This window comes from Oryzias latipes, chromosome 9, assembly GCF_053564925.1.
Source record: "Oryzias latipes strain Hd-rR chromosome 9, Olatipes_Hd-rR_3.1".
In the NCBI taxonomy this organism is placed as follows: Eukaryota; Metazoa; Chordata; class Actinopteri; order Beloniformes; family Adrianichthyidae; genus Oryzias; species Oryzias latipes.
The window spans coordinates 28,559,955-28,575,307 of NC_136245.1; the positions used below are offsets into that span (position 1 = coordinate 28,559,955).

At 39.8% G+C, this 15,353-nt stretch overlaps 1 protein-coding gene across 1 annotated transcript in view; it reads right to left on the reverse strand.

Moving 5' to 3' along the window:
- Nucleotides 1-15,353, reverse strand: part of msh3 (mutS homolog 3 (E. coli)) — a 49,041-nt gene that overhangs the window by 5,778 nt on the left and 27,910 nt on the right. Inside the window, exon 21 of the mRNA XM_004072192.5 lies at nucleotides 14,622-14,808. Coding sequence (XP_004072240.1) covers nucleotides 14,622-14,808 — 187 coding nt within the window. The remainder of the gene's footprint in view (nucleotides 1-14,621; nucleotides 14,809-15,353) is intronic.

Consider the following 15,353-nt stretch of genomic DNA (forward strand, 5'->3'; position numbering starts at 1 on the left):
AGGGCTTAAAGGCTTTGAATCCTTAATTTCTGCCCTTTTTTTAAAAAGATTTTAGTTTTTTCTTTCAGCATTCCTTTTTGTTAATCATTTAGAGAATTTGAGGGGCTTTCCAGGATGGAGACAGAATTATAGAGAAGTTTACAAAAGCAATTAAATGTTAAGATGAGAAACAAGAAGGAGGAGTACAGCCAAAAGCTGGAGCTCAAGCAGAACGTCGTTAGACAAGTGGTCTGGAGAGTGGCAGAGCAGAGATCACATGCTCGAAGCATAAGGAATTGGAAAGAATCTACACAGAGCCAAATCACAGAACATGTTCTCCAAAAGCTTGAAGCTTAGCATCCTCCAGCCAAAAGGATCTCCCGCCTATCCTTGACCTAACATTTTGACTGTCACACCCTAACTGCTTGATCTTTTAACTCAGTCATGGATCTTAGTACTGATCCATCAAGGATTCCATCCATGTTCTTCATCTGTCCTGTCTGTGTCCATGATCCATTTTTCTTTTACCAGTTTCAACTTTATTCGCCTGGATTCTCACTTATTCTGTTCAGTCTTGTTTGTTTTTGCATTACACTTGAGTATCACCTCCGTGTGGGCGGGCTCTTTGTGGCAAAGCAGAAAAAACACAAAACACCTAGCGCTGTTCTCTGTTAACGAGGCAGTCTAGTCCACATCAACTCAGCTCAACTGAAATAGAGGAAGAACTGTAACTCAAAGCCACAGTGTGATACGCCACAAAACAACTTCAATTCAGCACTAATGGAGATGCACCAAGAGTCAGCTGCAGGTTAAACTGGTGTTGGACTCAGAGTCTTGAAGGCTTGTGCAGATAAGTGTGTGGAATTCACCTTTTCATCCCAAATCTGACCCAGAGGGTTCCAGTCCTACTGAAGACATCCTGCTTTACTCCACTCCACTTCAAAAGAATTCGTAACGGCAAAAAACTACAGAACTGCTTCTCCAACATCAATCATCGTGAAATTGTTAGAGGGACGCATACTGGTCCTGTTAACTCAGCAAACGAGCTCCTCCAAGGATCCACTGCAGTTATATTTGCTGATTAAGTTTGTTGTTCTGATCAGGACCGATGCTTTGCATCTTTGTTGATAATTATAAAGTCGTCTTCAAAGAAAAATTGATGCCACAGCAGTTAGTTGTGCGGGATCACAGGGGGGATGCAGGAGCACATCCCAGGAACACCCTGGACAGTTCTCCAGTCCACTGCTGATTGACTACCCCACACATTAATAGACAATTTAGAGTCACAGACAACCTAAGACGCATGTCTTTGAACTGTGGAAGGACACCCAAGTATCCAGAGAAAACCCACGCGTGCCCAGAGAAAACTCCACACAGAATCCCAGCCAGGGTTTGGACCAAGGCCTGTTAGCCAAAAGGGAAGAGAGCTAACAGTTAAACAATGACAGTTCCTTGTTGCTCACTATGTACCGTTTTCCTACAACTTTCAACAGGTTTATACTACTATATATAAACTATACTACTATATATAAACTATACTACTATACTATAATACTGATAGTCTTTTATCTCTTTGAAGGTTTCAACTCACCCTGCTCACCTGACTTTTTATTGTGCTTGTTCAGCAAATTTTGGTCTTTTAGTTTTTAAGCTAATTTGGAATCTACCCCTCTAAAACGCAACAATCTAGCTTTTTTTTAACAAATTTTGCTGAAAATTACTACACTTTCAGGTTTCAGCATTTATAGCTTCTTCGTGTAAACTTTAGCAGCATAACCCAGATATTTTCCACAGGAAGTAAAGTTTATCCGGTAGCATTCATAATTATTTTAGTGTGATTTTGAAAACTAAATACCACATAAAACTTTGAACAGTAAGTGCAATTATTAGACAACAATGTTTGCTAAAGTGTTTGTCAAATGTGTATGAAAGTCACATGCATTGATGTGCCTGTGTCTTACCCACTTCACCCTTACGTGTTGTAAACATCTTGGCTACAACCGCTTCCCCAAGCGGTCTAGGATCTTGATATTTTGCCTGGTCCACCTGTGTGTCACGTACAGGTTTACCCATTTTTCACCCCCGTATCTACTCGTAAGGGCAGTTGTGACTAAGGCTCAAATTAAAGAAGACACACTTATTCCGTCATTTCCACAAAGATTTAGCGAAAAGACAAACAACAAAACGAAAATACTTAAAAGACAACCTAACCGATAGCTACACTGATTGAGTTTGTAACTTCATGCTGAGTCTTCAAGCTTTGCGAGATTTTGTGTTTTCCCTCTATCTGTCATGCCACCTCTCTCTTCTGCCCAATTAAAGACCTCTAGATTCTTTGAAAATCAAAGTGACAGCATTTTTAGTGGATGCTTGTTATGCCAAACACAGCAGGAGGCTGTTTGGCATCATACAAAAGGTCTGTACACCAATGCCCTGACTCCTGAGAGGATGGCATTGTTCACTGGACGAAGTGTAATGAATTTCCTTTTGGATGCATTATCTGAGACACCTTTCATGCATTAAGCTTTTAATTACACGTAAAACTGAAATTATCAACATTGTCAAAACCTAAAACAGTAGTAGACAATAGTTCTAAGAAATGCAGCAACTAACTCATTACTTACTCAATAAACTGGCAAACAGAAAAGTAAAATGTAAAACATTCTCAGAATCTGAACTGATAAAACCAACCATACAGTGAGCGAATGAGAAGCAATACTAATTGAATGAAATCTAGATCTTAATCCAACAGGAAGTCTTTTCTGGAAAATAAAAAACAAAGGTCCGTGGCTGATTTCAGTGCCGTAAAGCTGATTTATCAGCTGCAATAAACAAAGCCGGAACCTAATTATCAATGATTTATTGTCCTTTATACTCGAAAGCATCCAAGCTATCATTAAATCCACCTCCCATGTACAAAAGCGCTAACAGGAATGTTATCAACAAGTTTTTCAGTTTTACTGTGCCTGCTTAAAAATAAACTCAAACCTTTTTGAGTACAGTTTTGTCGACAACCTCCAAATTTAAACTGTTAAACAAAAAGCTTTTATGTGTCAGTTTGTCCCATTAAGGCTTTTATAGTTTTGCCAGAGGCACATTATACAGTAAATGTCCTCCTTAATGATTCTGTGTAATACTCAACACCAAAAAAAATTCAGTGATAGACCTAAAATTATTTTGTTAGCACTGAACTATTTCCAAATAGATTAGGTATGAAAGAGCTCTTCCCTTCCGCTCGTTGCCACATTAGAACATCGGTAAGTGCTGGTGTTAATCATTTACTGTTATCATAATGGTGACAATTAAAAAAAAAGGGAATAGGAAGGAGAGAAACAAAGCAGTGACCATGATTGTGGAACTGAACCTGAATATCGCAGCAGGCAGAAAACTCCACAATCAGCCAACTAACCAGCGGAAATAGGAAAGGTCACATGTCACTAGTAATACTACAGAGTGAAAGAGATGGGCTGTTTCATTATTACATGCTCCAAGCAAGGATACGTAGATGTGACCCTGCTGAGACGCACGTACAGCTCATCAATAAGAGCGCGTCCACGCAGAATAGGCAGCAGCTTCTGCTGCAGTCACAGATAAAAGCAAAGCAAGAAGGGCAGAACGGGGCTGCAGTCAGGATAATGATCCGATTATGTGTTAATGGCAGATCATTACACCCAACCACAGGGGGAAGCCAGAACTTTGCTTTGCACAGCAACCATCTCATGACCCTACAGCAGAAACAATAATCAATTATAGCTATTAAACATTTAATGGTGGTTAATTGTAAGAATGAAATGATTGAAGATGATGCTGAAATTAATACTTTAGTTTTATGTTTATTTAGAGAACTTTATTTATATAGATCACATTCATTTTTCATCATCAACTCTGTGTCTTTTATCTGGAGCAACAACCCCTATAAACGCAACACTTTAGTAGATCAGACAGTTTGACGTAAAATTCTTTCTCGTTTCTAACGTACTATTATGTGTTTGAGCTGAATCTACAGTTACTAAATACAAAGAAGAAGTAAAAGGATGAAAACAATCAATGTTGACCTGAAGGCATATCCCTTCAGAGAAGAATCGCCGTTCACTGAGTCGCACGGGGGGGGTATGGCAGCAATTTTTACATCAGATGCCCTTCCTGATCCAACCCTGTTTTATCCAGGCAGGGGACTCATCATGGGGATGGAACCCTGGATTCACATGTGCCACTCATGCACTTAACCAATTGAGGCATTCAGCTACAATGAAAACGATCACTGACTCTTTGTTTTTAATGTTGGTTGTTTTTTTTTTTTTTTGCTTTCTTTTTCAGTAGTAAGATTGGACTTGAGTACTTTATCTTCATTCATAACTTCATTCTTTTTCATATTGACTTAGTAAAATAATCTGGAGAACTTTGAGTTAAAAAGAGAAGTCAATGACCAAATAAACGTGCCTGAGCTCTCTGGTAACAAAAAGGACTTGGACTCCGTTTTGGATGCAGCTTGTAAACACAACTGTCAAATAACAATGTTTTTATTTTTCCACTTAACTTAAAAACATGAAGTAAAATGTGCACTTTAGGATCCAACAAAAGAACATTTCATTTACTGCATTATACACCTTTTTCTGGTTTTACAATAAGATATACATTTTTCATCAGTATGCTAAGAAATAACTATGCAAACCTGCTTGTTAATCCGCTTTATTAAAACTTGCAATATTGAGGTATTTTGGTCAAGTAAACGGCACCACAGAGGGCTGAAAAAACAAAGATCACTGCTCAGTGCAAGACCAGAGCATGCAAAGTTGTAGGACATGTGTGGTGGGAGATCCAAGCATCAGCATGACAGCAGCAGACCATTTACTCCCACATGGAGTGATATGTTGCTCGGAGAACGCGCATATTAGTCTGCAGCCAAAAGTGAGCTTCTGGGTGTTCGAGACCTCCAGGGAGACCACATGAGTAAAGCTGGGCATGATCGTCCTTTCCTGCTGTCACTGATGCATTTAAAATTAAAATAAAAAACAGGCTTGAACTTTTTCCTTTTGGACCACATCAAAACCAGAATGCTTGTGGAGTCATTTCCAAACAGTTTGTTTACTAATAGCTTTGCCATTCCCTATTAAAAAAAAAGATTGCTGAAAAAGAAATTTTGGAAATCAGGCTTGAGATAATTTAGTCATAAATTATTCTGAAACTGTCTTGTTGCAGAGATTAGAAGTTTGTTGTGGGTAAGGAGCAGCTGAGGTTGTGTGCAGTTCAGAACAGTTTTTCTTATGGGAGACATTCTATTTCTTTATTAAACCCATGTTGAGTTCTTAATATGATTTTTATTTCTTCTTGCCACATGCAAACTCTAACCGAGTTCCTTTCTAGCTCTGGAACACATTTTCTCAACAGAGCAGTTCATTCTCACGCAGCAGAATGTGGTTTCACATTCTCAAAGCTGGAAGCTTCTTGTTTTGTGGAGGCAGCTTCCAGCTCACACTCAGGAGTCGTACATTCAGGCTTATGGGTACGTCTTACCCAACTCTTTTCTCGATACTGACTAAGCTGAGGAACTTCTTCACATTTTTTGATTCCATCTAAGACTTGGACTTTTTCTCTGTTAAGCTGGAAGCCGTGGTTCAGAATTTTCTGATTTTTTGTCCGCTTACCCACAACTGATCAGACGGATGTCTGACCAAAGTTCAATTATGACAAAGTTCCTTCTATGTAAAACAGACATATTATCTTAAATATGACAAGCTGTGTTCTGTTCTTCCTCACTTATTTATCTGCATTCAAATTTCCATTATTATGGGTGTTGCAAAACCCATCTAGGCTCTTAAACACTTCATGGGAGATTTTTAAGGACAAGAAGAATGTGCATCTGAGTTGAAGACGGATCGATCTGACTTTTGGCATGAAGATTAGTCAAGTAAAGAAGGAAAGAAAGCAGCAGAATAAAAAGGTAATAGAAAAAAAATGGCACCAAAATATTCCAGAGCTATGAAAGTTTTTTTTAGTAATGCTTTATATAAAGGTTTCTTAATAATCTAGTTATAACGACCACAATTAATGTGTTTTAAGCCTTTTTTAGGACATTTATAAGACAATAAATATTTATAGATGTCTTACAAAAACAATGCGGCTTAAAAAGACATTTATCTGCAGTTGAAGATGTCTTACTAATTCCTTAGTTGTTAATATGTTCTTCATAAAAACATTTAGATGCTTTACGAACATCTAAATGTTTCTAATAATATGCCCATAAAGACATTTATTAGTATTTGAAGATGTTTAACAAATGCCCCATGGTTGTTAGTATATTTCTTATACGCAATTAATTAATATAATAACTGTGTCTTTAAGAACACTTTAATTGTTTTGCAGCCCCCCAGTCTAAAGCGTGACCAATGTATTCATATTTCTATATTCCTTTTATTAATAGACATATCAACTAAGGTCTTTCTTAATAGCTAATTGAGTGTTCTGCAGCCTCTTAATTGATTAAAAGTGAGGGCTTTCCCTGCCATAAAAAAAAACACAACATAGTATGAAAAACTAACTGTACAACATTAAGTCAATCCCCAAACATACAACACTTGGAACACATATCTAATACTTGTCGATGTCTTCTAACTCGATTCTTAAGAAATCTTTTTATAAAGTGTTACTGCTTCTTTCTCAAAAGAATAGCATCTTTTTTTCCCCTTTACTTTATTTTACGTTTCCTTAAATAGTCATGCTTTTCTTAAACAAATCCATGTTGTTACACAAGAAGTGGAATGCTTCCTCCTCCTCAGCCTCACCAGCATCTGCTGGCTGCATAAACTCTGCTGATCATTTCAAGCTGAACTAAAACTGATATCCTGACAAGGCAAATTTTTGACAACCTGAGTTTCAAGTTAAGACACGTTTTCATCTCAAGTTGAACATCATAATCAATTCAAAAAATTTAGGCTAAAATGTGCTAAATGATCAACATTTAAAGAAGTATTTCTTGCAAATGAACATTTGGGAGTTTCCTCTGCAAAAAGGTGGGTCTGGATTAGGCCTGCACAATATACCGCAAATTTATCGTTATCGCAATATCCAGCTCTGCAATAGGCATATCGCAAAAGACTGCGAATATCGCAATAAATCGTAAACCCAAAATGTGTTAAAACAATCTTATGGCAGCTTGACGCTTTTAACGAATCAAATAAATCCCTTTATGCTTTGACCAATCAGATGGACGCCTTCCCATTGTTTACCAATCAGATGGAGGTCTATTATGTTAGATGTTTGTCACCTATGTCGATGAGGGTCATTTGGAGTATAATTTTAAACTGTTGCAATGAAATGGGAATGATGTTTTTGGCATTTTTCTATTTTTTTATATACCGCAAATTATATCGTTATCGCAAGATTAATCTCTAATATCGCATATCGCAAGTTTTCCTCATATCGTGCAGCCCTAGTCTGGATAAAGATCTTTTTAAAAAGTTGGGAGCTAGAAAAATGCTGGCTCCAAAACGCTCAAGTACTCAATATCGATGGAGACTGAAAAGGCAATTGATGCTAAAGCGAGTGAGTAGAATGCTGTATTATGGTGATCACTGTTCAAGGTATGGTGTGGAAGGCTTTTCTCAAAAGGTATTGTACGATTACTTCTGACAGCCAGATGAAAAAAGACAGACAAGACAGCTGGGGATGCGCTAATCCATGACTGGATCTACACCAAACAGAGCCCTTCAAATGCTAAATTTAATCCATGCCCCCTTAGGTCATCCCGGAACATCTGATCTGACAAATCCTTTCTTTCTACAAAAGCTTTGGCGTGGTGGACAACACAAATACATACGCACACATATGTAAAATAATTTAAGCACAGGATGCAAAGCGGAAGAGGAGCAATAAACTGCTGGAATTTAAAGACCCACTCCAATAAAATTTGTGTTTTTAACATGTTCTTGTGGCATTTTTTAAACTCAAAATTGCACTCTGTAGTGTTTCTTAATTTAACTGGCTGAGAATCAGGAGTAGACAAAAAAAAGCGTCCACAAGCTCACGGCTCTCAGCGACAGAGAAGGGCACCAACAGTCCCGCCCACAATTTCTGATGAACTACTGCGGCTCTGAAGAAACTACATCCAAGAAAAAGACACATGCTTTTTGATTTGAGTGAAAATCTGGAACGCTTTTAAAATAGACCAAAGATGACGGTAGTGGATCTTTAAAGATAAAATCCTTTGTGGAAGGTTTCATTCACTGATGTAGCTTATCACTAATTTAACAGATGCGCGCAAAAAAACTACAATATCCAAGAAACACAAGCATATGTTTTAAAGAGCTGAATACTGCGAAAAAAACATCTTTCAAGGAGACCTCAACTTCATCTGCCTCTCCAGTGTGATGACGTCTGGTTTCTATTGTCCTCACTCTGTCATGAATAATACCTCAAACCAGCCTCGTCTTGGTTGAGTTTCTCAATACGAGCCATTCCTTTGCAAAAAACTACAAAGCCATACACAGACTTTAACATTTTTGTTTCTTATGTTCTTCAGATGGGGTTATTGAGCCACATTTTGATCTTATTTAGCAACATTTTCTTTTGGTTGCCAATACTTATATCTACAGAGCCTTGTTGTACCGATAATAAATATCCCAAAACAGCAGAAGAATAAAAAATAAAAAAAGGTGTTGTGTGCATCATGTAAGACAAAAGTATACACTGCGTGAGAGACCCATCTTTTAGAGAACAGATTATTAAGGTTGATCATGTGGAGAGCCAGATGAGGACTAAAGATTGCTCTGCCTTTAAGAACTTATTCAGACAGTAATGCAGCTGTGCATGTGGAAGGGAGGCGGGGCCGTCATTCTTAAAGCAGTGCTGATTTGAATTATAGATGATGCTTTGGATGTTAGAAGATCCTTAATCTGTAAAGAATGAACAGCTGCGAGGCACAATCCCTGAAACAGAGATGCAGACATAGGACTTTTGTGGTCTGTGATAATAAAAGTATTTAGTAAAAATACAGTTGCGTAGTTAATCTAGCCACAGGGGTTGCAAGCCAGTAACTTCTGTGCCGGTCCCAAGCCCGGATAAATAGAGAGGGTTGCGTCAGGAAGGGCATCCGGCGTAAAAATTGCCAAAATAACCATGCGAATCATCCACAACACTTTAGACATACCGGATCGGTCGAGGCCCGGGTTAACAACGACCGCCACCGATGCTGTTAACCTACAGGGTGTCGGTGGAAATTTGACTACTGTTGGTCGAAGAAAGAGGGGAGGCAGAAGGGTCCGTTGCCAGAGAGAGAAGGGAAAAGGCAGGAACATAGGTTTGAGAATAGGGACTCTTAACGTTGGCACAATGACAGGGAAAGGCAGAGAGCTGGCAGACATGATGGAGAGAAGGAAGGTAGATGTACTGTGTGTGCAGGAGACAAGGTGGAAGGGCAGCAAGGCACGTAGTATTGGAGGAGGATACAAACTATTCTATCATGGTGTTGATAGGAAGAGAAACGGGGTAGGAGTGATTCTGAAGGGGGAGTTTGTAAACAGTGTTCTAGAGGTGAAAAGAGTCTCAGACAGGATGATGAGCCTAAAGTTAGAAATTGAAGGGGTGATGGTGAATGTAGTCAGTGGGTATGCGCCACAGGTTGGCTGTGAGTTAGAAGTGAAGGAGAGATTCTGGAGTGAGTTGGATGAGGTCATAGAGAGTTTTCCCAGAGGAGAGAGAGTTGTTATTGGAGCAGACTTTAATGGGCATGTTGGTGAGGGCAACAGAGGTGATGAGGAGGTGATGGGCAGGTTTGGTGTGAAGGAAAGGAATCTGGAGGGACAGATGGTGGTGGACTTTGCGAAGAGGATGGAAATGGCTGTAGTCAACACTTACTTCCAGAAGAGAGAGGAACATAGAGTGACATACAGAAGTGGAGGTAGGAGTACTCAGGTGGACTACATCCTATGTAGACGAGGTCATTTGAGAGAGGTTAATGACTGCAAAGTGGTGGTAGGAGAGAGTGTAGCCAGACAGCACCGCATGGTGGTGTGTAAGATGACTCTGGAGGTCAGGAAGAAGAAGATAGGGAAAACAGAAAAGAAGACCAAGTGGTGGAAGCTACAGAATGAAGAAACTTGTGAGGAATTTAGGCAGAAGTTGAGGCAGGTCCTGGGTGGTCAGGATGAACTTCCAGATGACTGGGAAACTACAGCAGAGATTATCAGGGAAACAGGTAGGAAGGTGCTAGGTGTGTCATCTGGAAAGAGGAAAGACGGTAAAGACACTTGGTGGTGGAATGAGGAAGTACAGGAATGCGTCCAGAGGAAGAGGTTGGCTAAAAGGAAGTGGGATGTAGAAAGGACTGAGGAAGGTAGACAGGAGTACAAGGAAGCGCAGCGTAGAGTGAAGAGAGAGGTGGCAAAGGCCAAACAGAAGGCTTACGATGAGCTTTATGACAGGTTAGACACAAAGGAAGGAGAGAAGGACTTGTACAGGCTAGCCAGACAGAGAGACAGAGATGGGAAGGACGTGCAACAGATAAGGGCGATTAAGGACAGAGATGGAAAGGTGCTAACAACCCAAGAGAGTGTACAGAAAAGATGGAAGGAGTATTTTGAGGAGCTGATGAACGAGGAAAATGACAGGGAAAGAAGGGAGGAAGATGTGGTTGTTGTGGAGCAGGAAGTAGCAGAGATTGGAAAGGATGAGGTTAGGAAGGCTCTGAAAAGGATGAAGAGCGGAAAGGCCGTTGGTCCTGATGACGTACCTGTGGAGGTATGGAAGTGCTTAGGAGAGACAGCAGTGGAATTTCTAACAAGGTTGTTCAATAGGATTTTAGAGAGTGAGAAGATGCCTGAGGAATGGAGGAGAAGCGTTCTGGTCCCGATCTTTAAGAACAAGGGTGACACGCAGAACTGCAGCAACTATAGAGGAATAAAGTTGATGAGCCACACAATGAAGCTGTGGGAAAGAGTAGTGGAAGCCAGGCTTAGGAAGAAGGTGGAGATTTGTGAGCAGCAGTATGGTTTCATGCCCCGTAAGAGCACCACTGATGCCATTTTTGCTTTGAGAATGTTGATGGAAAAGTACAGAGAAGGTCAGAAGGAGCTGCATTGTGTGTTCGTAGATTTAGAGAAGGCGTATGACAGGGTGCCGAGGGAGGAGCTGTGGTACTGTATGAGGTCGTCTGGAGTGGCAGAGAAGTATGTCAGAGTAGTTCAGGACATGTATGAGAGAAGTATGACGGTGGTGAGATGTGCTGTAGGTCAGACAGAGGAGTTCAAGGTGGAGCTGGGACTACACCAAGGATCAGCTTTGAGTCCTTTTTTGTTTGCTATGCTGATGGACAGGCTGACAGACGAGGTAAGACAGGAATCTCCCTGGACAATGATGTTTGCGGATGACATTGTAACTTGCAGTGAGAGTAGAGAGCAGGTGGAGGAACAGCTAGAGAGGTGGAGGTTTGCTCTGGAAAGAAGAGGTATGAAGGTCAGTCGTAGTAAGACAGAATACATGTGTCTGAACGAGAGGGATCAAGGTAGAAGCGTTAGGTTACAGGGGACTGAGGTGAAGAAGGTGCAGGAGTTTAAGTACTTGGGGTCAACAGTTCAGTGTGATGGGGATTGTGGAAAAGAGGTGAAGAGGCGAGTGCAGGCAGGTTGGAGCGGTTGGAGGAAAGTGTCAGGAGTGTTGTGTGACAGAAGAGTGCCAGCAAGACTCAAAGGAAAGGTGTACAAGACAGTGGTGAGACCAGCTCTGCTCTATGGGTTAGAGACGGTAGCAGTGAGACAGAGACAAGAGGCTGAGATGGAGGTAGCGGAGATGAAGATGTTGAGGTTCTCCTTAGGAGTGACCAGGTTAGACAGGATAAGGAACGAGTACATCAGAGGGACGGCTCACGTTGCCTGTGTTAGCGACAAAGTCAGAGAAGCCAGACTGAGATGGTTTGGACATGTTCAGAGGAGGGTTAGTGGATATATTGGTAGAAGGATGTTGGAGATGGAGCTGCCTGGCCGGAGGGCAAGAGGACGGCCAAAGAGGAGATATATGGATGTCTTAACAGAGGACATGAAGTTGGCTAACGTTAGAGTAGAAGATGTTCATGATAGAGTGAGGTGGAAAAGGATGATTCGCTGTGGCGACCCCTGATGGGAAAAGCCGAAAGAGAAAGAAGAAGAAGTAAAAATACAGTTGCGGCAGGTTTTCTTGTGTTTTTCTGGTGTTGATAGCTTACATTTCTTATTTCTTCCCCTCGCTCAGAGTCTCAACATTTTTGTTCTGAAAACACCCAACAGGCTTCGGATTGTAACAGGTACCATAATCCAGGCAGATCATTCCCGCAACTGTTTTCATGGTGTCAGAGGGTAAAACATTTAACTCACACTGATTTACAAGAGGCTTACAACACCTTCTTTACCTGCAACTTGAGATGCAGATTTAAGGCTTTCAAAGCTAAAAAATATCACTCTCCCTCAATGCCGTCTTTATTGTTTATTGAAAAACATGGCAACTCTTATTTTATACCTTTTAGAAGTTATTACATTACAGGGAAATTATAACACGAATCTCATTTTGGGCTGTAAAACCCCTCACTACAAACTTTATGCTCTTTTATCTGACAGATATTCATATTTTAACACTTTTCTCTTTTGTTTATAATCTAAATCATCATAGAAAAAAGTGAACGCATTCTGTACAGAAAACATCTGCTGCTCTGCATAAAGTGTGTCCTCAAATGAAACAACAGTTTTTTTAATATTCGCTAAAAATGGCATATTCATTATTAAAAGATCAATAGGAACACTTTGAAAATAGATTAAAAGATAGTTTAAGTGAGACTTTAAATCCACGATTTGATTCAATTTCCCGTATTTTTTCAGGCAAAAGCAAGGCTTTTCTTATAGTCCTTAAAGTAGGAATTCACAATCTCATGTGTGTTGTTTGTGTCTGAATGAGGTTCCTGTGGGACTCCTCCTCCTCCTACCTGCCCGGTGGTGCGAGAATCTCAGAAGAACAACCGTTAAGGATAAAAACTTTCAGCAGTGGAGTGCACTTCAAACGCTGTTAGAAACTGCTGATGTCAAAATACTCTAGATCACTGACCAATCCATGGAGCATCATCAGTAAATTAGGTATCCAGGGGTCCCTCCTCTTTTCTAGGACACTATACGGTCTCACTGAAAATATCGACTTAACAGATCTTGCTTGTGTTTGATCCCATTTCTGCTTTGTGAGCAGTTTTTAATCGTCTGAAGCTGCGCCAGTGGTTGGTCTCACAGCGAAACAATCACAGCAGGCTGCAGGCTCCAACAACATGCATTCAAACACAAATGCTCCAATTACAAGCGGTAAAAACATTGTTTTAACAACATGTCTGTCGATAAAATCAGTGCTCCTGACCACTTTTAGGACCCATCACCCCAAAGAAACCCAACGCAGTTATTTTTGAAAAAAAACTAAAAACTGAAACATGATCAGAACAGGTTTGTGTCAAATTTGAATCAAAACACATGCAGACAGCTCTGCTGCATAAACATCTGTTGTCCGTAGAGCTTATATCAGTAATTACAAAGCAACTAAAACATTAAGCCTTGAAATCATATTTATTTTATTTAAAAAAATAAAAGCTCAAAGTATGGCTAAAAGCGGCATCATTATAATTAACTGTTAACGCTTTTAACCCTAGAGAACTATGGCCGGGTGGTTTTCACCCGAGCAAAACTATTTACATGAATTTCAATACGTCGTGTGTAAAGGAAACCTTCTTCAAGGAAGTCTCACATGTCCCAGGAATGGGTGGAGCAAATACCAAGTTTCTAGTATTATTTTATTGTTTTTTAGGAATTTTTGGTTGTCAAATTCCTAATTTTTTAGTATTTTTTGAACATCTTTTTAGGAACTTCCCAAGTTGTTCTTTTTAATTTTGTTACACATATCACAGTTGAAAATAAAAGAAAACCACTCTAATTTATCATGTGTCGACATGTTTTGATCTCTTTTTTGTGACAAGTACTTTTCGTTGATTATATTATATCGGGTAAAAATTACCCGGCAAAAGGGATGGTATAACTTTTAATAGCAAAAGTGATTAAAATATGATTGGATTGTTAGACTGCACCCTTTTCTGTGACTGCACTCATGAGGGCCTGTACATGAGATTCATCAAAGTTTGGTCTGCTCACTGGTCTGGTTATTGGTGCAGGTGCTGAAAGTCCCCTGTATGTTAAACATCTAATGGTGACTGCAGAAAACTCTTACAGCTGTTTATCTCAAACAAGCAAAGATACTTTGGTACTTTGTACTGTACTTGTATGTAACTGTACTTGTGTTAACTTTGCTGTCACATTTTTGTCTGTAGTTATTGACTTTGTTTTAATGCTTGGAACAAAAATAATAATCAACAAAAATAAATTGCCTTTTTCAGACCAGTGATTTCTTCAAAATATTTTTTGAATGCTCATATTAATTAGTTGACCGGTTCTTGCAAAAATACAATTGTAACTTTCACAATACCCAGAGTAGTCTATCTTTTATTCAATCTGTTTATTACGTACAATATATATTATCTTAAAGGCTGTGAAAAAAGCAAACATTTTTGTAAATTTCTGCCGGGGCTCAATTGTTTCTGTTGCCCTCATTTATCAAATATAATTTGCATTAATATTCAGATAGGAGACACTTACGTGTCTGATGAAGTACTCCAGAGTGGCATAAGCGATGGCGATGCCATCATGAGTGCTTGTCCCTCGTCCCAGTTCATCCAGGATGACCAAAGAGCGCTCTGTCGCTCGGGAAATGATCTCTGAAGCTTCTGTGAGCTCCTCCATGAATGTGCTGCGCCCTTTGTAGATGTTATCTGAAGCTCCCATCCTAAAGCAGACGCAGTCACAATGCAAGTGAGAGGTTAGAGGAACACTGAGAGACAAAGTATAACTAACTGCTTTTCTGACCACAAATTCTTACACGGATGGAGAAAGCAGATCACTACATATTTTCTGCAACAGATTAAAGAATGTGGCATGAACGCAACCAAAAAACACAGACTGAGAGACTTACACTTGTTTGTACCATTTTGTACATTTTAGGATTTAAAAATAAGAAAACATTTTATTTAAAGTCATGGCCACATGTTTTGCGCGTCTCGGCAGCCCCACAGACCCACTTCTTAAATCTTAAATCTGCCTTTTTGCTGCTCTGACAGACATTCTGCACCTATGAATGAACCACCAACAGGGGTTACCATGGTTACAACACACATGCCAGGAAAGAGGAGTGGCAGACATGCTGTGGCTTTTCATTCGCAAATACAAGGTGTGTGTCTTTGTGCGTGCTTTAAACTGAAGGGCGATTGTGACAGATCTCACACTACAAGGTAGAATTAGTAGCCAGAATTAGATCATTGAGTTTGTCCACTG